This window comes from Pan troglodytes, chromosome 1, assembly GCF_028858775.2.
Source record: "Pan troglodytes isolate AG18354 chromosome 1, NHGRI_mPanTro3-v2.0_pri, whole genome shotgun sequence".
Classification (NCBI taxonomy): Eukaryota; Metazoa; Chordata; class Mammalia; order Primates; family Hominidae; genus Pan; species Pan troglodytes.
The window spans coordinates 1,527,471-1,554,389 of NC_072398.2; the positions used below are offsets into that span (position 1 = coordinate 1,527,471).

Here is a 26,919-nt window from a genome sequence, read left to right on the forward strand (position 1 = left end):
GTTCCCATCTTTATGTTCATGTGTACATATTGTTTAGCGCCCACTTATAAGTAAGAACATGCAGTGTTTAGTTTTCTGTGCCTGCATTAATTAAAGGCCCCCGGTTGCATCCATCTTGCTGCAAAGGAACATGACTTCATTATTTTTTATGGCTGCATAGTATTCCATGGCATATAGGAACCACAGTTTCTTTATTCAGTCTACCATTCCATTTCTTTGCTATGGTGAATAGTGCTGCAATGAATATATGAGTGCATGTATCTTTTTGGTAGAATGATTTCTTTTCCTCTGGATATATACCCAGTAATGGGATTGCTGGGTCAAATGGTAGCTCTGTTTAAGTTCTTTGAGAAATCTCTAACCTGCTTTTCACAGTGGCAGAACTAATTGACATTCCCACCAACAGCATTCCGTTTTCTCCACAGCCTTGCCAGCATCTGGTTTTTTTTGGTTTTTTTTTGTTTTGTTTTGTTTTACTTTTTAATAATAGCCATTCTGGTATTTCACTGTGATTTTTATTTGCATTTCTCTGATGATTAGTGATGATGAGCATTTTTTCACATTCATTGGCTACTTGTGTGTTTTCTTTTGAGAAGTGTCTGCTCATGTCGTTTGCCCATTTTTATATGGGGTTATTTGTTTTTTGCTTTTTGAGTTAAATTTCTTATGGATTCTGGATATTAGACCTTTGTCAGATGCATAGTTTGTGAACATTTTCTCCCATTTTGTAGGTTGTCTGTTTTCTCTGTTGATTGTTCCTTTTGCTTTACAGAAGCTCTTTAATTTAATTAGGTAATTTTTGTTTTTGTTGCAATTGCTTTGGAGGACTGAGTCATCAATTCCTTCCCAAGGCTGATGTCCAGAATAATATTCCCTAGGTTTTCTTGTAGGATTCTTACAGTTTGGCATCTTCCATGTAAATAATTCATCTTGAGTTAATTTCTTGTGTATGGTGAAATGTAGGAGTCCAGTTTTATTCTTCTACACATGGCTAGTCAGCTATCCCAGCACCATTTATAAAATAGGGAGTCCTTTTCTCATTGCTTACAAAAATATATCTCTTTAACATAAAAATTGTTTTGAACTGAGTGCAACTGGGAGGAGGCAGATAAAGAAAACGTTACCTGCCTTTCCTCAATTTGCCTAAAAGCAGGAGATAGATGTACAAAAGACAATTGTGTCCTCCTCCCCACACCAAGAAAGACAAAAATTAACAGCCAGGAGATGGCATCAGAGGAATCTATGAAACAACCCCTCCCAACTAGCCTTTATCTGCCATTTATCAGCCTTCCCACAATTTGCTGTCCCCAGAAACTTTTCCTTTGTCTTGTCCTTTTCCTTTGTCTTGTTATCCTCTAAAAATTTACCATTCTTCTTTGAAGCTGCTCCATAAGCTGGAGGCCTAGGTTACCTCTTTGGGAATTACTCATTCCCTGAGCATCTCTTGTGTATACATCTCTCGTGTATACTGAGCATCTCTCCTGTATACTGCAGTATACATTTTAATAAACTTGTTCACGTTTCTCTTGTGAATCTTTCTTTTGTTACCGGAGTCAGCCCCACCAATAAACCTAAGAAAGGTAGATAAAAATAACTTCTCCTCCCCTACGAAAGCAAATTTTCAACTGTATTTCAAATATTAAACACAGATTTTAAAATGTGGGAAATATTTATAAGACAAAAAGCAAAGATTTAATAACCATGGCATTTTAAAATATCAGTAAGAGACAAATAAAAACCTGTATTGTAAATATATATGTGACAGATATAGAAAAAAAGAAAAGGAAGAAATACAAATAGGTCAAAAATATGAAAAGGCAAGCAATTTTTAGACAACTAAGCTATGTCCCTTCTAGGCCAATTTTGCTGGGGGTTTTAATCATAAAAGGATGCTGGATTTTGTCAAATGCTTTTTCTGTGTCTATCGAGACAATCATGTGATTTTTGTTTTTAATTCTGTTTATGTGGCGTATCACATTTACTGACTTACATATGTTAAACCATTCCTGCTTCCCTGGTATGAAACCCACTTGATCGTGGTGGATTATCTTTTTGATATGTTGTTGAATTCGGTTTGTTAGGTTTTTTTTTTTTTCAGGATTTTTGCATCTATGTTCATCAGGGATATTGGTCTGTAGTTTTCTTTTTTTGTTATGTCCTTGCCTGGTTTTACTATAAGGCTGATACTGGCTTCATAGAATGATTTAGGGAGGATTCCTTCTTTCTCTATCTTGTGGAGTAGTGTCAATAGGATTGGTACCAATTCTTTGAATGTGTGATAGAATTCAGCTGTGAATTCGTGGTCTTGGACTTTTTTTTTCGACAATTTTTAAATTACCATTTCAATCTTGCTGCTTGTAACTGGTCTGTTCCAAGATTCTATTTCTTCCTGGTTTAATCTGGGAGGTTGTATATTTCCAGGAATTTACCCATCTCCTCTAGGTTTTCTAGTTTATACGAGTAAAGATGCTCATAGTAGCCTTGAAAAGTCTTTTGTATTTCTGTGGTATCAGTTGTAGTATCTCCCATTTCATTTCTAATTGAACTAAATTGGATCTTTTCTCTTCTTTTCTTGGTTAATCTTACTAATGATCTATGGATTTTATTTATCTTTTCAAAGAACCAGATTTTTGTCTCATTTATCTTTTGTATTTTCCTTTTTTTTGTTTCAATTTTATTTAGTTCTGCTCTCATCTTCTATTTTCTTTTATTCTGCTGAGTTTGAGTTTGGATTGTTTTTGTTTCTCCAGTTCTGTGAGGTGTGACTTAGATTATCTATATGTGCTCTCTCAGACTTTTTGATGTAGGCATTTAATGCTCTGAACTTTCCTCTTAGCACCACTTTTGCTCTGTCCCAGAGGTTTTGATAGGTTGTGTCACTATTATCATTCAGTTCAAAGAATTTTTTAAATTTCCGTCTTGACGGCGTTGTTGACCCAAAGATCATTCAGGAGCAGGTTATTTAATTTTTATATATTTGCACGGTTTTGAGAGCTCCTTTTGGAGTTAATGAAGGAGGTCTGCCCCTCCACATCTGTGGGTATTTCTATCAGGTGGAGACAAGAGACTGAGAAAAGAGATAAGACACACAGACAAAATATAGAGAAAGAACAGTGAGCCCAGGGGACCGGCACTCAATGTGCGAGGATCTGCACCGGCACTGGTCTCTGAGTTCCCTCAGTATTTATTGATCACTATTTTTACTATCTTGGTGAGTGGAGTGTGGCAGAGCAACAGGGTGATGGTGGGGAGAAGTTCAGCAGGGAAACATGTGAACAAAGGAATCTGTAACATGAATAAGTTCAAGGAAAGGTACTGTGTCTGGATGTGCACGTAGGCTAGATTTATGTTTCACTTTACATAAATATTTCAGTGTAGCAAAGAGTAACAGAGCAGTATTGCTGCCAGCATATCTCGCCTCCAGCCACAGGGCAGTTTCTCCTATCTCAGAATAGAACAAATGGTCGGCTTTACACCAAGACATTCCATTCCCAGGGATGAGCAAGAGATAGAAACCTTCCTCTTGTCTCAACCACACAGAGGCCTCCCTCTTTCACTACTCCTCCTCAGCACAGACCCTTCACAGGTGTGGGTCTGGGGGATGTAAGGTCTTTCCTTTCCCAAAAGGCCATATCTCAGGCTGTCTCACTGGAGGAAAATCTTGGACAATACCCAGGCTTTTTTGGGCAGAGGTCCCTGTGGCTTTCCACAGTGCATTGTGTCCCTGGTTAACTGAGAATGGAGAATGGCTATGACTTTTACCAGGCATACTACCTGCAAACAAATTGTTAACAAGGCACATCCCACACAGCCCTAAATCCATTAAACCTTGATTCAAAACAGCACATGTTTCTGTGAGCACAGGGTTGGGGCTAAAGTTACAGATTAACAGCATCTCAAAGCAGAACAATTTTTCTTAGTACAGATCAAAATGGGGTTTCTTATGTCTTGCTTTTCTACATAGACACAGTAACAGTCTGACCTCTCTTTTCCCCACAGTTAAATTCCAGCTTTATTCCACTGTGGTCTAAGAGAATACTTGACATAATTTTGAATTTCTTAAATTTGCTGAGGCTTGTTTCGTGGCCTATCACACTGCATGTCTTGGAGAATGTTCCATGTGCTGATCAATAGAATGCATATTCTGCAGTTGTTGGGTAGAATGTTCTGCAAATATCTGTTAACTCCATTTGTTGTAGGGTATAGTTTAAGTCCATTGCTTCTTTGTTGACTTTCTATCCTGATGATCTGTCTAGTGCTGTCAGTGGAGTATTAAGGTCCCCCACTATTATTGTGTTGCCGTGTATCTCATTTCTTAGGTCTAGTAATTGTTTTATAAATTTGGGAGTTCCACTGTTAGGGCCATATATATTTAGAATTGTGAAATTTTCCTGTTGGACAAGTCCTTTTATCATTATATAATGTCCTTCTTTTCCTTTTCTTTTCTTTTTTTTTTTTTTTTTGACAGAGTCTCACTCTGTTGCCAAGGCTGGAGGGTAATGGCGCAATCTTGGCTCACTGCAACCTCCGCCTCCTGGGTTCAAGTTATTCTTCTGCCTCAGCCTCCCAAGTAGCTGGGATTACAGGTGCCCACCACCACACCCAGCTAATTTTTTTTTATTTTTGGTAGAGACAGGGTTTCATTATGTTGCTTTAAAATTTGTATGATATAAGAATAGCTACTCCTGCTTGCTTTTGGTATATATTTGTGTGAAATATCTTTTTTCCACTCCTTTACCTTAAGTTTATGTGGGTTTTTATGTGTTAGATGAGTCTCCTGAAGACAGCAGAAACTTGGTTGGTGAATTCTTATCCATTCTACCATTCTGTATCTTTTAAGTGGAGCATTTAGGCCATTTACATTCAATGTTAGTATTGAGATATGAGGTACTATTCTATTTGTTGTGCTATCTGTTGCCTGAATACCTTTTTCTTCCATTGTGTTGTTGTTTTATAGATCCTGTGACATTTATGTTTTAAGGATGTTCTATTTTGGTGTATTTTGAGGATTTGTGTCAAGATTTAGATTTCCTTTTAGTAGTTCTTGTAGTGCAAATTCTCTCAGCATCTGTTTGTCTGGGAAAAAATTGCATCTTTCCTTCATTTATGATGCTTAGTTTCACTGGATACAAAATTCTTGGCTGATAATTGCTTTGTTTAATGTCTTCAACAGTTTGGATGAGGCCCACATATTTTATGAAGGAGATATAATCGGCTTTACTCAAGGTCTACAGATTTAAATCTTAATCACATCTAAAATATACTTTCACAGCAACATCTAGACTCATGTTTGACCTAGCTGGGTACTATAGCCTAGAAAAGTTGATACATAAAATTAACTCTTATAGTTCATCCTTGACACTCGTACACAACTCCTCAAACCATACTGAATCTTCAAATAAGGAAACTAACAAGTGCTATTTTCTCTTTGATATCCCATAACTTACATACTGTGATGTAAAAGTAATACATCTTATCTTACATCATAAGAGGATAAGAGAGGAAAGAAATCAAAGATATTTGCTTACTGTGTGTATACATATGCACATATGTATATGTAATACATAAAATAATTATGTAATATACATATAAATGTTTATATATGTCTATACATACATGCATTTATACAAACATATTCACAACAAAACAAAGAAGAAATATAACAATACAGTCCTCATTTCTGTATCTAGTCACATGGTTGTAGCTGTCTTCTTTTATATTCTATGTTCCTTTGCCTTTGCAAGCATCTTGGTTGTAGTTCTTTACCTGGTGGGTCAACCCAGACCTTTATTCCTGAAGGGTCTGGGCCATTAATAGTCCTGTCTGAATTGGGTTGTTGTAGTTTTCCCCTGACTTTAATCACAGAGCATGACAGTACTGTGTGGAGTATTGGAGTAGCAGTCCAATTTGTCCTTTTTAGTCAGTATCAATTACCCCAACCACTATAGTAATTTCCCTTTTTACCTTTTGATCCAGAGGAACAAAGAGCTCAAAGTGGCCAGGTGGCCATCTCAATTTCCAGTTTAACAGAAACGTTGTTTTGTCTCCTGACCTAAGCATTCTTCCCTCTGGAACCAAGACCTCTAGGCAAGCAGAGCTTAAGATCGTGAGGACAAAAATTGTTTATCAGTGGATCACTAAGAGTAATAATGGATGATGCAAATCCCATTTCCATCCTTTGGTTCCTGGACCCATGAATCCTCACTATGTTGGAAACACCATATATTGGACATTGATTCAAAGCCTGTATAGCATTATACAGAACCTGTCTCAATCCTTCAAGGTTTTACCACCAAACTGATACTGCTACTGAGTCTTCCAAAGGCTATTCCACTATTCTTACAAGCCAGCTGCTTCAGGATCATGGGGAACATGGTAAGGCCAGTGAATTCATAATTCATGAGCATGAACTCATTGGCACACTCTGTTTTCTGTGAAGTGAGTTCCTTAATCAGAAGCAAAGCTGTGTAAAATAACATCGTGGTGGATAAGGCACTCTGTGAGTCCACAGACGGTACTTTTGCAGAACCGTGATGTGCAGAGAAGGCAAATTCACATCCAGAGTGTCTATTTCAGTAAGAACTACCTTCCGTGACAGAAGTGTTCCAGTGTAATCCACCTGCCACCTGGTAGCTGTCTGATCGCCCTGGGGAATGCTGCCATATCAGGGGCTCAATGTTTGTCTCTGCTGCTGGCAGATTGGGCAATCAGCAGTGACCGTAGTCAGGTCAGCCTTGAAGAATGGAAATTATGCATAATCTCCATCCCTGCCACCATACCTGTTCAGGAGCCCACTGTGTGATGACGGGGTGGCTGGGGAAAGAGGCTGACTGGTATCCACACACTGTTGACTATTAGTTTCTCTGCTGACGTCACTCTTTGGTGAGCACTCACATAACACAATATCTTCAGGTTTTTAGCCTGTCAAGAGAGGTCCATCCACATAATTCTTCCCCAGACCTCCTTGTCACCAATTGTCCAATCATATTCATTCCAAGTCTCTCACCATCCACCAAACCACTGGCCACAGCCCATGAATTGATTAAAAAAATCACACATTTGGCCATTTCTGTTTCCAGGCAAAGCAAGGAACCAGATGTACTATTTGAAGTTCCACTCTCAGGGAGGATTTCTCTTCACCACTCTTATTCATGGATGTCCCAGAAAGGGCCGTGGTGCTGCAGCTGTTCATTTTTTGGCAGTGCCCAAATATTGTGCAAAACCGTCTGTGAACCAGGCCCAAGGTTTCTGTAGGGCCTGTTGATTGACCATAGGAAACTCACCATGAGGCCATCAGTGTAAGGCAGTGTAGCATGAGTGGGGACCACGGACATTTGGGTCACTTCTTTATGTAATTTACTAGTGTTTTCAGGACCTGCTTGAGCCTGATCTCATATGTACGCTTCCAATTTTCCGATGAAGTGCTCTGCACATACCCCGTTTTATAGCTTAACAGGTCAGACTACATCCCCTTTATGAGGGGCAGCTCAGGTCACGTGGTAACTGGGTGGCCCATGGTTAAGCATTCAATCTTTAATAAGGCCCAGGAGCAAGCCCAATGCAGTTTTCAAAAGAAGCTTCGGTGTCTGAAGAAATGGCAGGGCTTTGCTCCAAAATTCTAAGAGTCTTCGCTGTGACTCACCTAGAGGGCCCTGGCAAAGGGCCTGGCCCTAAACAGAATCCCTGTCTGCCACTGACACCTCAAGAACAATTAGAGCTGCTGGATCCTACGGCCCAAGTAGCAAAACAGCTTGCACAGCAGCCTGGACCTGTTGCAGAGTCTGCTCTTATTCTGAGTCCCCACTCAAAGCTAGCAAGTTGCTTAGTCAATGAGCTACAGTAACACACCCAAATGAAGAATACGCTGCTGCCAAGATCCAAAGGGGCCACTAGACATTATGCTGCTTTTCTGGGCATAGAGGAAACGAGGTACAACAATTTATTCTTCATTGCAGAAGGAAATCTCAACATGCTTTACACCACTTGACCCTAGAAATTCCACTGAGGTAGAAGACCCCTGATTATTGTCACATGTATTTCTCATCCCTTGGCATGTATCCATTTTATCAATAAATGTGGAAATGCCAGAGATTGTCAGCATACCCCCAGAAGCTAGGAGAGATGCATTGAAAAGATTTTCCCATAGAGAAACCGACTCAAAGGTTTTAGGCTTTTCCCTTAAAAGACCCACTCTGCCAACACCTTGACCTTGGACTTCTCACCTTCAGAATTGTGAGAAAATAAATGTTTATTATTTAAGCCACTCACTCTGTGGTCCTTTGTTATGGTAGCACCAGTAAACTAACACACCTAGATATTCAAATTTATAGCCGCTTTATTCATTTATAGCCACTTTATTCATAATGTCAAAAACTTAAATATCCTACATATCCATCAGTGATTAGATGAACAAATTATAGTATATCTATATGGTGATATGCTGAGACAAGTAAGATGTATAACTACTGATAGAACATTAAACATAGATGAATCTCAAAAATATTATAATGTCTAAAAGAAGCCTTACACACACAAAATAAATATGGAAAGGGTACATTGCTACAAATATCTAGAACAGTTATAATTATACAAAGCAGATCATTGGTTGCCAGGACTGGTGAAACTCAGGGAAAAGGAGCACTGTGGAACTTTCTGGGAGGATGTACGTGTTCTGTCTCTTCATAAGGAGGTGACTACATGGGTGAATACATTTGACAAAATTCTTATAACTCTACCCTTACAGTGGTTACATTTTCTTGTATATAATCACACTTGAGTAAAATTGATTAAAAATATAAACAATGTAAAATGTTCAAATATTTATATGCATAAAAGATAAGCTTCACAAAACAATTTACAGGTTAAAAAGCACTTATACAGCAATGATTCTATTGTTCTTCATAACCACATAAGATAGTTACATTTCTTAAACTCTACTTTGCTGAAAAACTAGATCTCGGAAAGATTAAGACATCTGCTGTGGCTTATGGTGAACCACCAGAAGACACTGATGCTCTTGGATTTCAATGTTCCTTCTACAATTCAATACTGTTTATTAACCTGTTGCTTGCCCCTTCTCTCATAATTCCAGATTGTTACTCAAATTAAAATTAATCTTATTACAAATATGGTATTTATATCATAAAATAGCTACAAAGGCAGACGAAAAGTAAAAAATTTTGTCATTTTCCTAAAATTGGGTAATTTCTACAGGACTGACATATTTTGACAGAATGACTTTTCTAGAATTGCAAAATTTCTATTGTTTCCCTTCCGCACATTAAAATCACCACAAGAGGGCACAAGAATTCGTTGAATAGAGAGGCAAAATGTGTATACAACAAATGAGTTATCTGGAGTCCACCTATTGATTAATGCTTGTCAATGACTAAAAGGTCAGTACAGGTTGAAAATCCCTAATCTGAAGATCTGAAATGCTCCAAAATCTGAAACTCTTTTTTTTTTTGAGACAGGGTCTCACTCTGTTGCCCAAGCTGGAATGTGGTGGCAAGATCCTGGCTCAGTTCAGCCTCAACCTCCCAGTCTCAAACAATCCTACTACCTCAGCCTCCTGAGTACCTGGGACTACAGGTGTGCACCACCACACCTGGCTAATTTTTTAATTATTTGTAGAAATGAGGTCTCACTGTGTTGTGCAGGCTGGCCTCAAACTCCTGGGCTCAAGAGATCCACCTGTCTTGGCTTCCCAAAGTACTCGGATCACTGGCATGCACTGCATCACCAGCTTAAAATCTGAAACTTTTTGAGCGCTGACTTGAAATAGTGACACTTCTGCTTTCTGATGGTCCAATGTGCACAAACTCTGTTTCAGGCATAAAATTATTTAAAATATTGTATAAAATTACCTTCAGGCTATTCAGATAAGGTGTATATCAAAATAAGTGAATTTTATGATTAGACTTGAATCCCATTTTCCAACTCTCTCATTATGTGTATCGAAATATTCCAAAATCCAAAAATAAATCTGAAATCCAAAACACTTCTGGTCCCAAGCATCTCATCTAAGGGATACTCAACTCGTATACTGTAACTATACAAAAAAATATATAATGAATGCATTGTCAATTAAGGCTTTTGTCTCCAAATTAGGAAGCTGGCATATCATTAAAAAACTTCTTGGGAAAGAAAGCATAATTAGATGGATTATTTTCCAGTTTGCTTGAATTTTAAAACCAGAAACTATACATCCACCTTCAGTAGAGATAACTAGTCACAGGTTAAATTAACTAGCGTGTTCCAAACAAAGTATAAGCACAAGTTTATTTTCAATTTGTACTAATCTTTGAACAGAATCCTTCGATTCTCTGTTGGCTAGAAAATTGAAAAAATTGACAATTACATATGCTTCATTTCATCTTTTTTTATTTTGTGACACTTTCAATTTCTCTTCTCAGAAAAGCCAATGTCAAAAACTATTAATTTTTGAACTATTACTGCAAGTTTATATGCAAAAATATCCAGTACATAGAAAAAGAAAAATTGAAGTAAATGTCAGGTTAGCAAAGGGTCTGGTCACTGGTCTTACACAGTTTATTGAGTAGATTACACCTCAAAGATGAAATAGGTAATTGGATGGGGAGATGTTGGCATTTGAAATTTGGTGAGCAGGCTTGGAATTGAAGATTCTTGGACATATATTTGTGGAGACTTATTGGTAACCAAAACCCAAATTCTGTAAAATATTTAAAGAGGTTGATTCTGAGCCAACATGACTTACCATGGCCTGGGATACACTCTCAGGAGGTCCTGAGAAAGTGTGCCTGAGGTGGTCAGGTCACCGTTTACTTTCATACATTTTAGGGAGACAGGAGTTACAAGCAAAGACATAAATCATTAAATGGAAAGTGCACATTGGTTCAGCTTAAAGAGGCAAGATCTTGAAGCAGGAGAGAGCTTACGGGTCATAGGTAGATTCAAAGTTTGTCTGATTGGCAATTGGTTGAAAGAGTTAAGCTCTGTCTAAAGACTTAAGAAGTCAGTAGAAAAGAATGCTTTAGCTAAAATAAAGGGGTTGTGGAAACCAAGGTCTCTGTTATATAGACAAAGTCTCATAGATGGAATCCCTCAGACAGTGTGTGATCTACACCAGAGTCAGGTTGGAATTGGGACTCTTATTGCCACAATCAGTCTATTTCATCAGTCTTATGACTCATCCTGGTCACTTGTGCCTAAACTCCAAAAGGGAAGGGGTATAACAAGGTGTGTCTCACCTCCCTTCCTATCATGGCCAGAATTCAGTCTTTCAGGTTCATCTGAGGTCTCTTTGGCCTAGAAGAGGGTCCATTCAGTTAGTCAGGGGGATTAGAAATTTATTTTCATTTTACATTATTGTCCTAAGAAAGTTTTTTCATCACCTCCATGTCCTCAAACTTTACAAGCAAAAACACATAGAATATTTTAGGTCATTGTGTCAATTTCTATGATTTCACCTAAGCCACAGAGATGCCACATTTCAGAGTTGCCTAAGGATATATAATAAGATAATATTTCTAAACTTTAGCCAGAAAGGAATGTTTCATGCACTGCTCAGGGTGAACAACTTCGCCAGAGTCTGCTATTCTGCATTGTCTTCATTGCTGGAAGGTGATAAAGCAGCTTGAGGATTTTAGTGTGGAAACACAACTTCATAATCATGCTCATGGGTGCAGGAACAAGGCCTACTAACAGAAGTCCTAAGAAGGGCATATTCTGTCTCTGACCTTTCTCTAAACTGTCTCACTTTCCTTATGAGGGAGTCAATGTTCTCATAGCCATCATCATTGGAGCTCAGGGAGGATCTCTGATGGGGGATGTGATTAATGACAGTGTAGCACACTTCTTCAGAACCACTGCCATTCTCGTTTTCCTGCCAAGCACAAAGAGAAAAGAAATCAAGGATCCAGGGTCATTCATAAATTGAACTCAGTGTACTACCTTCCCTTCTTCTTTATACACCTGATGGTGCTCTTACACTTAAGGTATCCAAAACCCAAGCATTCCTGTACACCAATAATAGACAAGCAGAGAGCCAAATCATGAGTGAACTCCCATTTACAATTGCTACAAAGAGAATAAAATACCTAGGAATGCAACTTACAAGGGAAGTGAAGGACCTCTTCAAGGAGAATTAAAAACCACTGCTCAAGGAAATAAGAGAGGAAACAAACAAATGGAAAAATATTCCATGTTCAAGGATAGGAAAAAGCAATATCATAAAAATGGAAATACTGCCCAAAGTAATTTATAGATTCAATGCTATTTCCATCAAGCTCCCCGACTTTCTTCGCAGAACTAGAAAAAACTACTTTAAATTCCATATGGAACCAAAAAAGAGCCTGTTTAGCCAAGACAATCCTAAGCAAAAAGAACAAAGCTGAATAGGAACAGCTCCAGTCTGCAGCTCCCAGCAAGACCAATAGAGAAGGCGGGTGATTTCTGCATTTCCAACTGAGGTTCCCAGTTCATCTCATTGGGACTGGTTAGACAGTGAGTGTAGCCTACAGAGAGTGAGCAGAAGCAGGGTGGGGCATCACCTCACACAGGAAGTGCAAGGGATTGGGGAACTCCCTCCCCTAGCCAAGGGAAGCCATGAGGGACCATACCTTGAGGGACAGTGCTATCCAGCCCAGATACTACACTTTTCCCACGGTCTTTGCAACCCACAGACCAGGAGATTCCTTTGGGTGCCTACACCACAAGGGCCCTGGGTTTCAAGCATAAAACTGGGTTTCAAGCACAAAACTGAGTGGCCATTTGAGCAGACACCAAGCTAGCTGCAGGAGTTTTTTTATACCTCAGTGGTGCCTGGGACACCAATGAGAAAGAACTGTTTACTTCCCTGGTAAAGGGGCTGAAGCCAGGGAGCCAAGAGGTCTTGCTCGGTGGGTCCCACCACCATGGAGCCCAGCAAGCTAAGATCCTCTGGCTTGAAATTCTTGCTGCCAGCACAGCAGTCTGAAGTCAACCCGGGACATTCGAGCTTGGTGGGGGAAGGGGCATCTGCCATTACTGAGGCTTGAGTAGGCAGTTTTCCCCTCACACTGTAAACAAAGCCGCAGGGGAATTTGGGCTGGACTGAGCCCACTCCAACACCACAAAGCCACTGTGGCCAGACTGCCTCTCTATATTTCTCCTCTCTGTGCAGGGCATCTCTGAAAGAAAGGCAGCAGCCCCAGTCAGGGACTTACAGAAGGGAAGGCTGTGGGTGCAGCTTCAATGGACTTAAATATTCCTGCCTGCCTGTTGGCTCTGAAGAAAGCAGCAGATCTCCCAGCACAGTGCTCAAGCACTGCTAAGGGAAAGATGGCCTCCTCAAGTGGGTCGCTGACCCTCATGCCTCCTGACAAGGAAACACCTCCCAACAGGGATCGACAGACACCTCATACAAGAGAGCTCCAGCTGGCATCTGGCAGGTGCCCTGCTGGGACAAAGCTTCCAGAGGAAGGAGTAGGCAGCAATCTTTGCTGTTCTGCAGTCTCCACTGGTGATACACATGCAAACAGAACCTGGAGTGGACCCCCAGCAAACTCCAGCAGACCTGCAGAATACGGGCCTGGTTGTTAGAAGGAAAACTAACAAACAGAAAGCAATAGCGTCAACATCAACAAAAAGGACAAGCACGCAAAAATTCCATACAAAGGTCACCAAGAGCAAAGACCAAAGGTAGATAAATCCACAAAGATGAAGAAAAAGCAGCTCAAAAAGGCTGAAAATTCCAAATACCAGAATGCCTCTTCTCCTCCAAAAGATCACAACTCCTCGCCAGCAAGGGAACAAAACTGGATGGAAAATGAGTATGTCAAATTGACAGAGGTGGGCTTCAGAAGGTGGGTAATAAACTCTTCCGATCTAAAGGAGCATGTTCCAACCCAATGCAAGGAAGCTAAGAACCTTGAAAAAAGGTTACAGGAATTGCTAACTAGAATAACCAGATTAGAGAAAAATATAAATGACCTGATGGAGGTGAAAAACGTAGCACGAAAACTTCGTGAAGCATACACAAGTATCAATAGCCAAATTGATCGGGCAGAAGAAAGGATGTCAGACATAGAAGATCAACTTAATGAAATAAAGCATGAAGACAAGGTTAGAGAAAAAAGAATGAAAAGGAACAAACAAAGCCTCCAAGAAATATGGGACTATGTGAACAAAGATCAAACCTACATTTGATTGGTGTACCTGAAAGTGACGGGGAGAATGGAAACAAGTTGGAAAACACACTTCAGGATATTATCCAGGAGAATTTCCCCAACCTGGCAAGACAGGCCAACATTGTAATTCAGAAAGTACAGAGAACATCACAAAGATACTCCTGAGAAGAGCAACCCCAAGACACATAATCATCAGATTCACCGAGGTTGAAATGAAGGAAAAAATGTTAAGGACAACCAGAAAGAAAGGTTGGGTTACCCACAAAGGGAAGCCCATCAGACTAATGGCGGATCTCTCTGCAGAAACCCTACAAGCCAGAAGAGAGTGGGGGCCAATATTCAACATTCTTAAAGACAAGAATTTTCAACCCAGAATTTCATATCTAGCTAAACTAAGCTTCATAAGTGAAGGAGAAATAAAATCCTTTACAGAGAAGGAAATACTGAGGGATTTTGTCACCATGAGGCCTGCCTTACAAGAACTCCTGAAGGAAGCACTAAATATACAAAGGAAAAACCAGTACCACCCACTGCAAAAACAAACCAAAATGTAAAGTCCATTGACACTATGAAGAAACTGCTCAACTAATGAGCAAAATTACCAGCTAGCATCATAAGGACAGGATCAGATTCACACATAACAATATTAAACTTAAATGTAAATGGGCTAAATGGCCCAATTAAAAGACACAGACTGGCAAATTGGATAAAGATTCAAGATCCATCAGTGTGCTGTATTCAGGAGACCCATCTCACATGCACAGACACACATACACTCAAAATAAAGGGATGGAGGAAGATTTACCAAGCAAACGGAAAGCAAAAAAGAGCAGGTGTTGCAATCTGATAAAACAGACTTTAAACCGACAAAGATCAAAAGAGACAAAGAAGGCCATTACATAATGGTAAAGGGATTAATGCAACAAGAAGAGCTAACTATCCTAAATATATATGCACTGAATACAGGAGCACCCAGATTCATAAAGCAAGTCTTTAGAGACCTAAAAAGAGACTCAGACTCCAACACAACAATAGTGGGAGACTTTAACACCCCACTGTCAATATTAGACAGATCAACGAGACAGAAGATTAACAAGGATATTCAGGACTTGAACTCAGCTCTGGACCAAGTGGACCACATAAACATCTACAGATCTCTCCACCCCAAATCAACAAAATATATATTCTTCTCAGCATGAAATAGCACTTATCCTAAAATCAACCACATATTTGGAAGTAAAACACTCCTCAGGAAATGCAAAAGAACAGAAAACATAACAAAAAGTCTCTCAGACCACAGTGCAAATCAAATTAGAACTCAGGATTAAGAAACTCACTCAAAACCACAAAACTACATGGAAACTGAACAACCTGCTCCTGAATGACTACTGGGTAAATAATAAAATGAAGGCAGAAATAAAGATGTTCTTTGAAACCAATGAGAACAAAGACACAACAAACCAGAATCTCTGGGACACAGCTAAAGCAGTGTTTAGAGGGAAATTTATAGCACTAAATGCAAACAGAAGAAAGCGGGAAAGATCTAAAATCAATACCCTAACATCACAATTAAAAAAACTAGAGAAGCAACAGCAAACAAATTCAAAAGCTAGCAGAAGACAAGAAATAACTAAGATCAGAGCAGAACTGAAGGAGATAGAGACATGAAAAACCCTTCAAAAAATCTATGAATCCAGGAGCTGGTTTTTTTGAAAAGATTAACAAAACAGATAGACCACTAGCCAGACTAATAATGAAGAAAGACAGAAGAATCAAATAGACACACTAAAAAATAATAGAGGGGAGATTACCACTGATCCCACAGAAATACAAACTACCATCAGAGAATACTATAAACACTTCTACACAAATAAACTAGAAAATCTAGAAGAAATGGATAAATTCCTGGACACACACACCTTCCAAAACTAAACCAGGAAGAAGTTGAATCCCTGAATGGACCAATAACAAGTTCTGAAATTGAAGCAGTAATTAATTAGCCTACCAACCAAAAAAAGCCCATGACTAGATGGATTCACAGCTGAATTCTACCAGAGATACAAAGAGGAGCTGGTACCATTCCTTCTCAAACTATTCCAAACAATAGAAGAATAGGGACTCCTCCCTAACTCATTTTATGAGGCCAGCATCATCCTGATACGAAAACTTGCCAGAGACAAAACAAAAATAGAAAATTTCAGGCCAATATCCCTGATGAACATCAATGCGAACATCCTCAATAAAACACTGGAAAACCAAATCCAGCAGCGCATTAAAAAGCGTATCCACCACGATCAAGTTGGCTCCTTCCCTGGGATGCAAGACTGGTTCAACATACACAAATCAATAAACATAATCCATTACATAGAAAGAACCAATGACAAAAACCACATGAATATCTCAATAGATGCAGAAAAGGCCTTCGATAAAATTTAACACCCCTTCATGCTAAGAACACTCAATAAACTAGGTACTGATCAAACCTATCTCAAAATAATAAGAGCTATTTATGGCAAACCTACAGTCAACATCATACTGAATGGGCAAAAGTTGGAAGCATTCCCTTTGAAAATCAGCACAAGAAAAGTATGCCCTCTCTCTCCACTCCTATTCAACATAGTATTGGGAGTTCTGACCAGGGCAATCAGGCAAGAGAAAGAAATAAAGGATATTCAAATAGGAAGAGAAAAAGTCACATTGTCTCTGTTTGCAGATGACATGATTGCATATTTAGAAAATCCCATCGTCTCAGCCCAAAAACTCCTTAACCTAATAAGCAACTTCGGCAAAGTCTCAGGATACAAAATCAATGTGCAAAATTCACAAGCATTCCTCTACACCAATAACAAACAGAGAGCCAAATCATGAGTGGACTCCCATTCACAATTGCTACAAAGAGAATAAAATACCTAGGAATACAACTTACAAGGGACGTAAAGGACCTCTTCAAGGAGAACTATAAACCACTGCTCAAGGAAATAAAAGAGGACACAAACAAATGGAAAAACACTCCATGCTCATGGATAGGAAGATTCAATATTGTGAAAATGGCCATACTGCCCAAAGTAATTTATAGATTCAATGCTATTCCCATCAAGCTACCATTGACTTTCTTCACATAATTAGAAAAAAAGCTTCTTTAAATTTCATATGGAACCAAAAAAGTGCCCATATAGCCAAGACAATCCTAAGCAAAAAGAACAAAGCTGGAGGCATCACACTACCTGACTTCAAACTATACTACAAGGCTACAGTAAGCAAAATAGCATGGTACTGCTACCAAAACAGATATATAGACCAATGGAACAGAACAGAGGCCTCAGAAATGACACCACACAGCTACAACCATCTGATCTTTGACAAACCTGAGAAAAGCAAGCAATGGGGAAATGATTCACTGTTTAATAAATGGTGTTAGGAAAACTGGCTAGCCATATGCAGAAAACTGAAACTGGACCCCTTCCTTACACCTTATACAAAAATTAACTCAAGTTGGATTAAAGATTTAAATATAGGACCTAAAACCATAAAAACCCTAGAAGAAAACTTGGGCAATACCATTCAGGACATAGGCATGGGCAAAGACTTCTTGACTAAAATACCAAAAGCAATTGCAACAGAAGCCAAAATTGACAAATGGGATCAAATTAAACTAAAGGGCTTCTGCGTGGCAAAAGAAACTATCATCAGAGTGAACAGGCAATCTACAGAATGGGAGAAAAATTTTGCAATCTATCCATCTGACAAAGAGCTAATATCCAGAATCTACAAAGAACTTAAACAAATTTACAAGAAAAAAACAACCCCATCAAAAAGTGGGTGAAGGATATGAACAGACACTTCTCAAAAGAAGACATTTATGCAGCCAAAAAACATATGAAAACAAAGCTAATCATCACCAGTCATTAGAGAAATGAAAATCAAAACCACAATGAGATACCATCTCATGCCAGTTAGAATGGTGATCATTAAAAATCAGGAAACAACAGATGCTGGAGAGGATGTGGAGAAATAGGAACGCTTTTACACTGTTGGTGGGAGTGTAAACTAGTTCAACCATTGCGGAAGACATGTGGCGATTCCTCAAGGATCTAGAACTAGAAATACCACTTGACCCAGCAATCCCATTACTGGGTATATACCCAAAGGATTATAAATCGTTCTACTATAAAGACACATGCACTTGTATTTTTATTGCAGCACTATTCACAATAGCAAAGACTTGGAACCAACTCAACTGCCCATCAATGTTAGACTGGATAAAGAAAATGTGCCACAAATACATCGTGGAATACTATGCAGCCATAAAAAAGAATAAGTTTATGGTCTTTGCAGGGACATGGATGAAGCTGGAAACCATCATTCTCAGCAAACTAACACAGGAACAGAAAACCACACACTGCATGTTCCCACTCATAAGTGGAAGTTGAACAATGAGAACATATGGGCACAGGGAGGGGAACATCACACACCCGGGCCTGTTGGGGTGTGGGGGGCAAGGGGAGGGAGAGCATTAGAACAAATACCTAATGCATGGGGGGTTTAAAACCTAGATGAAGGGCTGATAGGTGCAGCAAAGCACCGTGGCACATGTATTCCTATGTAACAGACCTCCCTGTTCAGCACATGTATCCCAAAACTTAAAGTAAAAATAAATAAATAAATAAATAAATAATAAAATATATATAATGTAAGAAATGTTTCTAGAAAAAAAAAAAGCCCTTGCTCCAAGCCCTGGTGTCATTATAGCAGCATAAACTGCACTCCAAGCTTCTACTAATTGTGCTTTAATTTTACTTGAATAATAAAAGAGGAAAGAAGGATGCTATTATGCCTCTAACTATCCAGGGAAAAGCACTTCTATGCTTTCGTTCACACACACTGAGATGCAATGTATGCAACAATCAGACCTCAGTGAGTAATAAATAAGTAATTATTCATTATAATTTTTATAAGATAAAATACTAAGAAAAAAATTGAGTTTATGCACATTTTCAATTGCATAGACAGTGAAGGAGAGAAAAAATAAAAACATTAATATATACTAATTAAATCAACAAAATTTTTATGATATAGTATCAAAAGGAATAAACTTTTTTCCATATGTTATAGTTTCCACCATACTTGTCAATGCAAATGCTAATTCCTGGATATAAGGATTGAAAGGGAATGTGGAAAGCTAAAAATAATTAATGTTTTATGGTGGTCAGTTTTTAAGTATAAATTTACTTAATTTCATCTGTTTTTGTTATAATAGCTTTGAAAATTAAAATAATAGGCTGGACACAGTGACTAATGCCTGTTACCCCTGCACTTTGGGAGGCTGAGGCCAGTGGATTCACTTGAGGCCAGGAGTTCGAGACTAGCCTGGCCAACATAGTGAAACCCTGTCTCTACTAAAAATAAAAAATTAGCCAGGTGTGGTGGTGCACACCTGTAAAGCCAGCTACCTGGGAGGCTGAGGCACCAGAATCACTTGAACCCAGGAGGTGGAGGTTGCAGTGAGCCGAGATTGTGCCACTGCACCCCAGCCTGGATAACAGAGTGTGACTCTGTCTCAAAAAATAAATAAATAAATAAAATTAGACTTCAGCAGAATTGAGGCCAAAACGGTAAGAACTTGCTACTTATCTAGATCAGTTGAAATACTTTTTGGTTTTTTATTTCCTTTCATTTCTGCATTACAATTGCCATATAAATTATTTAAAATATGAATGATTTCTAAAAGTACATTTAGAAATTACAAATAAAGGAAGACAGATGCTACTCTTGAATAAATCATCTGTATTTTGGCATTTATCAGACAAACATAATAAAAGTTTGTGTTTTTCTTTTGTCTTGCTTTTTGTTTTCTACTTACCTGATTAGAAGTGGATGAAACTTCTTGGCCTGGAGAATTAAAAAAAAGAAAAAGAAAGAAAGGAAAGCACTGTGAGACTTTTGCCCCATCACAGATTGAAGGAAAAGGTGAAAAAAACAGAATGTAGAAGTCATAAAACTGCAGAGGCCTATTATCTAAACATCTGACATGACATTGCCCCATCTTATAACTGAAGTTCTCAAGACTGAGTGACAAAATCAAGAAAGAACATGTGTTCTGAGATAGCATCAATAGTATGTTCTTTCTGTAAATAAAGCACATTAATGTACTGAATAAAATGGATTTCAAAATTTGGTAATAAAATGTTCATAAATGTGCTATGTCAATGCAATATGATAAGCATAAAGAAAGAATGATTATAGCTGCAAATTTAAGATATAAATTTTATGTAAATATCACAGGAAAATCATACAATTCTTTAAAATGAACACTTGCTATAGAGATAGGTACAGAAATAACACGAATAACTATTTCAAGTTACACACAAATATGCAGATTCATGTTGATTCCATCTGTGAATGCTGAAGCAATTTACATATGTGTGAATCTGAAATCGACTACCAATTTTTTTTTTTTTTTTTTTTAGACAGAGTCTCGCTCTGTCGCCCAGACAGGAGTGCAATGGCGCTATCTCGGCTCACTGCAACCTCCGCCTCCTGGGTTCAAGCGATTCTTCTGCCTCAGCCTCCCAAGTAGCTGGGACTACAGGCACATGCCACCATGCCCAGCTAATTTTTGCATTTTTAGTAGAGACGGGGTTTCACCGTGTTAGCCAGGATGGTCTCAATCTCCTGACCTCGTGATCTGCCCACCTCGGCCTCCCAAAGTGCTGGGATTACAGGCATGAGCCACTGGGCCCAGCCGTCTGTTCACTCTTGTTAGTTATTTTTGCTGTGCAGAAATACTTTAGTTTAATTAGATCTCATTTGTCCATTTCTGCTTTTCTTACTATTGCTTTTGATGTCTAGATCATGAAATATTTGCTCATTCCTATGTTCTGAATGGTATTGCCTAGGTTGTTTTACAGGGTTTTTATAATTTTGGGTTTTACGTTTGGGTCTTTAATCCATCTTGAGTTAATTTTTGTATATGGCGTAAGGAAGGGGTCCAGTTTCTATCCTCTCCATATGGCTAGCCAGTTAACCCAGCACCACGGATTGAATAGGAAATCCATCCCCATTGTTTGTTAGTTAGCAACGTAGTATTCTTCATTTGAAATTTGCTAAGGGAATAGATCTCAAGTGCCCTTATGTCCCCACATTCATACAAGATGGTAGCTATGTATAGTGATGGATATATTAATTTGATGTAGTAATCATCACACAATGTATACATATTATCAAATCATCACATTGCACACCTTGAATATAGGCCATTTTTATTTGTCAGTTATACCTCAATAAAGTTAGGGGTAAAAATAAACAGAGAGTTTCCTTTAGGTATACTTGTCCACAGGGGCTGAGCCCTGTTATTCATAACTGTCGATTTTGAGTAATTACATGATTACTATACCTAGATACTATGGCAAACGAGCAAATTCTTTTTTTTTTTTTTTAAGACAGGCTCTTGCTACATTGCTCAGGCTGGACTCTAATTTCTGGCCTCAAGGAATCCTTCTACTTCAGCCTCCCAAGTAGCTGGGACTGCAGGAATGCACCACCAGCTTCTTTCAACTTCTTGAGAACAAAATAATACACTTTTTAGGGGCCGGGCATGGTGGCTCATGACTGTAATCCCAGCACTTTGGGAGGCCGAGGCAGGTGGATCACGAGGTCAGGAGTTTGAAACCAGCCTGGCCAACATGGCGAAACCCTGTCTCTACTAAAAATACAAAGATTAGCCGGGTGTGGTGGTGTCTCCCTGTAATCCCTGCTACTCAGGAGGCTGAGGCAGGAAAATCGCTTGAACCCGGAAGGCGGGGGGTTACAGTGAGCCGAGATTGTGACACTGCACTCCAGCCTGGGCGATAGGGTGGGACTCCATCTCAAAAAAAAAAAAAAAAAAACTTTTTATCGCCTGCTAATATTCAAAGGCCCTATTTTAGAACACCAATATACAAATTAAAAGCAGTAGAATTTTGGTTAACTTCTTTCCACAGAAGTTTCTTAAATGTCACTCAAAAAATAATATACAAATATTACTTTAATACCAAGAATGATGTGATCAGTTTTATGAAAGAGTAAGAACTCCAAGCAGCCTCTTCTCCAATCTGTTATTACAATAGGCTCAAGAGTGTCTGCTAATTGGATGCTTAAATTTGCACTTCCCTACTATGAAAAATATTATACAGCCATGACTTACTTTTCTTATCTTGATCTTGAAGTTTTCTTTCAAATGTAGTCATTTCCTGCCTACAAGGAAAGAGATAGTAACATGAGATACTCCAGGTTCTCCAAAGCTGAAAATGCCTTTCAAAGCATTTGGTTGCCCTTAACCTAAGGCCATTGTTAGATTTTCCATGCAAATATTAAATACAATTAAAAGGCTGCTTACTCCAGCCTTTTTTGAAAAACCACAAAAATCTAGACAATGAAAAGTGGAAAACAAAGCTCCATATAGCATGAAGCTAAGAGAATTATTAGCTTATCAGACTACATATATTATTATACGCATGGAAAACATACGTATAATATAATGAAATTTAGGACAATTCAAGAGAGAAAATGGAAAGTTTTGAAATTTATTTTTCTGCTATTCTTGATGAGGGTGTATAAATCCTTAAAGGCAAATGAGAGGGTCTTACAAATTCTAACTAAAACCTTACAGTAATAGACATTAACAAGTGTGGTGACCAGGTGGGATGGCTTATGCCTGTGATCCCAGCACTTTGGGAGGCCAAGGCGGGCAGATCACGAGGTTAGGAGATCGAGACCTTCCTGGCCAACACGGTGAGACCCCGTCTCTACTAAAATACAAAAAAAAAAAAATGAGCTGGGTACGGTGGCATGCACTTGTAGTCCCAACTACTCGGGAGGCTGAGGCAGGGGAATTGCTTGAACCCAGGAGGCAGAGGGTGCAGCGAGCCGAGATCATTTCACTGCACTCCAGCCTGGTGACAGAGCGAGACTCCATCTCAAAAATAAAAACAAAAATAAATTTAAAAAAAAATAAGTGTGGGCCAGTGATGAAAGAAATAGAGATTATTTTTAAAGGGACACAATTTACACAATAAAGAGGATTCAAAGGCGGTAGGGAGGGGATGGGGTTGCCAGCATATCACCTTTTACTTCTCTGTCAGTCAGACTCCTGAATTTAAGGGGAAATATGAAAAAAGGATATAACTTGTAATCAGCTGCCTGCCTCAAGGACAGCTAGGTACACAGTAGAGAGATGTGCCTGGGCTGAGGGAAAAACATTTTGTGAGGAAGTGTTCTAAAACGACATGCCACAGTCACTGCCTGGATTTTGCAACAGAGCAGAGACCCCTCTTGGAAGTCTGTCTGGCACTGCCAAGCAAGGAATAAAGGAAAGTCGTGAGTTTCTTCGAGGGAAATTCCAGGCACCCAGCCAGCCCTGAGCAGTAAATAAGGAGCCTGGGAAGCAGGAGGAAACCTAGACCTCCACCACATGCATCCTCTGGCACACGGACCTCAGGCACGGGGGCGCTGAGGACTGAACTCCCACCGCCATGCTTTGTCTAAATTTCTTCCTGAGGAGCCTGAGAAAGTCATGCCCAGGAGCCAGACCTTAGCGTTCCTTTCTCATGGCTCCATATTTTTAGACAAAGCTTTGCTTCCTTAAACAATTGCAAATCAAAGAATCTTTCATTCCACCTATGACCCGTAAGGCACCCTTCCCCCTCAGCTTCAAGGTATCTCAGCTTTTTAGGCCAAACAAACTATAATCTCCATGTATTTATTTACAATTTTGCCTGTAAGTTCTGCTTTCCTGAAATTTACCCCTGCCTTTAAAAACCCTTGATTGTAAGCCATTGAAGAGGACAGGTCTTAAGCCTGAGGGATCCATTCTCCTTGCTTGGTGACCTGCAAATAGACACCTCCTTGGTCCTGCTGCAACCCTCCGTGTGGATGTTTTTGGCTTTGCAGCACCCGGTGAGCTGCCCTCAGTTTGGTTCAGTCACAGCCATAGCTTGTCTCTCTTCTGCACCCTCCTTAAACACACACGCATACACACAATTTTATCTCACAAATGATCTACTTTCATTCAGAGTACTAAGCACAAAGTTACAAAGATGAAATGCGTAACAAAAGCAAAACAAAAAAAGCAGAAACAATATTTTAGAAGCAGAAAAATAACATGTTTATTATTGTTAATAGTTATTAACAATAATAAATGGAGAAGGAAAATGGACTGGCCTAAACCAGGAAAACAATTATAGAGAATAACATTTTTATATTAAATTAAAGCAACATTAATGGGAGAGGAAAGAATCAAGAGAAGTTAGCTAATGGGTACAAAAATATAGTTAGCTAGAACAAATAACTCCTAGTATTTGATAGCACAGTGAGGAAAATTATAGTTAATAATAATTTATTGTATATTTCAAAATAGCTGGAAGAAAAGAATTGTAATGTTCCCAAGACAAATAAAAGATTGGTGTTTGAGTAGATGGATATCACAAGTACTCTGATTTAATCATTACACATTGTATACATTTATCAAAATATCACATGTACCAAATATGTACAAGTATGCTCTATCAGTTTTAAAAGTAGGCCAGGTGTGGTGGCTCATGCCTGTAATCACAGCACTTTGGGAGGCAAAGGCAGATGGATCACTTGAGCCCAGAAGTTTGAGACCAGACTGGGCAACATGGCAAAACCCTGTCTGTACAAAAAAGTTGTATATTAGCCAGGCATGATGGTGTGCACCTGTAGTCTCAGCTACTTGGGAGGCTGAGGTGGGAGAATTGCTGGAACCCAGGAGGCGGAGGTTGCAGTGAGCCGAGATCACGCCATTGTACTCCAGCCCCAGTGACAACAGTGAGACTTGGTCTCAAAAAAATAAAAATAAAAATAAAAAAAACTAAACAAATGAAACAAAAGTATAATGAGAGAAAAGTCATAAAATAAATACTTAAATCTGAAAACCGACTTCACAGGGGAAAAAACAAATGGCATGGAACACTGAGACATGGTGACTATAGTCAGTGACAACGTGTGCTTGAAATTCACTAAAAGAGTGGATCTCAAGCATTCTCATCACACACAAAAATAATGGTAACTGTCTGAGATAATAAATATATTAAGTTGTTAATGTACTTATAGTGGTAATCACCGTATATACATATCAAAACATCATATTGTGTACCTTCAATATGTACAATTTTTGTTTTTCATTCATAGCTCAAGAAAGGTGAGAAAAAAATTTAAAATAAAGACATATGTATAAAAGAAAATAATACATGTTTGGGGGTGGGGGTAGGGAACAAATAATGAGTTTTCAAACTTTCATGGGGAAAATGTATGTAAAACCAAGTCATCAGGAAGGCGGCTTAAGGTGGCCCAGCTCCACAGCTGCAGAGTGGAATTACGTTCACTAAGTTGTGAGGAGAAAGATATGATCCAAGAACTGTATTACTCTCCAAGGAAAGAAAATGTGTTCTCAAATGTCTTAGTACTGAGATAATCTAAAACCTACGAGGTCTTTAGGAAAGAAATAAAGCAAACATTACTGCACAACCACATTTGGACTTTGTAAAATGTGAAGTTATGTAACAAAGCAGCTGGTGAATGAGGAATTCAGCCACTCAGTTATCTGTCATTCTGAGGCTCCAGCCACAAAATCCAAACCTATCTAAGTCCGGGCTGTGGATTATCAGCACTTACTGCTTGTCCACTCTCTCTTAAATACAGTGGAACAATTCTGCATGCTGTGGCCGCTGGAAACGTCCAGACAGTGGCAGGAATTCCTGCATTTCTAGGAATCCTCTTAGATTTTCTTGACATCTCTCATGAACTAAATTATGTCCCCTTAAAATCCACATGTTGAAGTCCTAATCCCCAGAACCTCAGAATGGGACTGTATTTGGAGATAGAATCTTAACACGGGTAATTAAATTAAAACAAGGTCATAAGATTGGGCCTTATTTCAGTATGACTGGTGTCTTTATAAGAACAGAACATTTGAACACAGTCGTAACACAGAGGGAAGACAATACGAAGACTCAGGGAAAAGACAGTCATCTACAAGCCAAAGACAGACTTCACAAAACAGCCCACCTCTGCCAACATGTTGATCTCAGACTTCCAGTCTCCGTAATTGTGAGAAAGAAAATTTTGGTTCTTTAAGCCACCCAGTCTATGGTACTTCGCTATAAGAGCCTTAGTAAATGAGTATAGATTGATATATGGGAACTAGACTAGGCAATACTAATGAAACAGGACCCCCCCCCCCATCCTCCCTATCCGAGAGGAAGCTGCCTGCAATGTCCCCGAGTGTCCTTGATCTCCCGTCACAGGGACCTTCTCACACTGCGGAAGATGAAGATTTTAGCAAGGCCGTCATGTCAGAAAAAAAGCTGGACAGGAGATGGCATGATAAAGATTAAAACCGACAAACACCTAATACTGTCATGAATTGCTGCACACCAAACTATTTAGAATCCATATGAAAGAAAGAAAAAGAAAACATGAAAGGTAACTCAAATAAACCAGTAGATTAATTTCTCTCAGCTAATAACAAGCAGGAAAAATAATGACAGTGAATATCTGAAATACACAATAATGTTTCTCTAGCAGACAAATTTCAAAATTATGATCTCTGAACAAAAGATTACATAATATATTTTCAAAATCTAGGCACATAATGATGTGCACAGATACCAGCTAGTATGTATTGAGTGTTGGTCCCAGACAGCCATCGTGCTGATGAAATAGGCAGTGATTTCTTTTTCCATAAACACAAGCTAAAATTGTAGTATTTTAA

At 38.9% G+C, this 26,919-nt stretch overlaps 1 protein-coding gene and 1 long non-coding RNA gene across 7 annotated transcripts in view; one reads left to right on the forward strand and one right to left on the reverse strand.

Annotated features, from left to right (window-relative positions):
• The window catches only part of LOC107970852 (uncharacterized), a 75,422-nt gene extending 55,093 nt beyond the window's left edge, over positions 1-20,329 (forward strand). Inside the window, exon 3 of the long non-coding RNA XR_001713813.4 lies at positions 20,019-20,329. This is a non-coding gene — a long non-coding RNA (uncharacterized LOC107970852). The remainder of the gene's footprint in view (positions 1-20,018) is intronic.
• GCSAML (germinal center associated signaling and motility like) overlaps positions 8,318-26,919 on the reverse strand; it is a 69,347-nt gene continuing 50,745 nt past the window's right edge. For 5 of the 6 annotated variants that reach the window (XM_063809246.1, XM_063809226.1, XM_063809244.1 and 2 more), the window contains 3 exons: positions 22,333-22,382; positions 20,011-20,039; positions 8,318-11,866 (listed from right to left, as the gene is read on the reverse strand). In XM_063809246.1, the coding sequence (XP_063665316.1) occupies positions 11,627-11,866; positions 20,011-20,039; positions 22,333-22,375 (312 nt within the window). In that variant the 5' untranslated portion in view covers positions 22,376-22,382 and the 3' untranslated portion in view covers positions 8,318-11,626. The remainder of the gene's footprint in view (positions 11,867-20,010; positions 20,040-22,332; positions 22,383-26,919) is intronic. The other variant, XM_009441834.4, reaches the window with a different exon arrangement.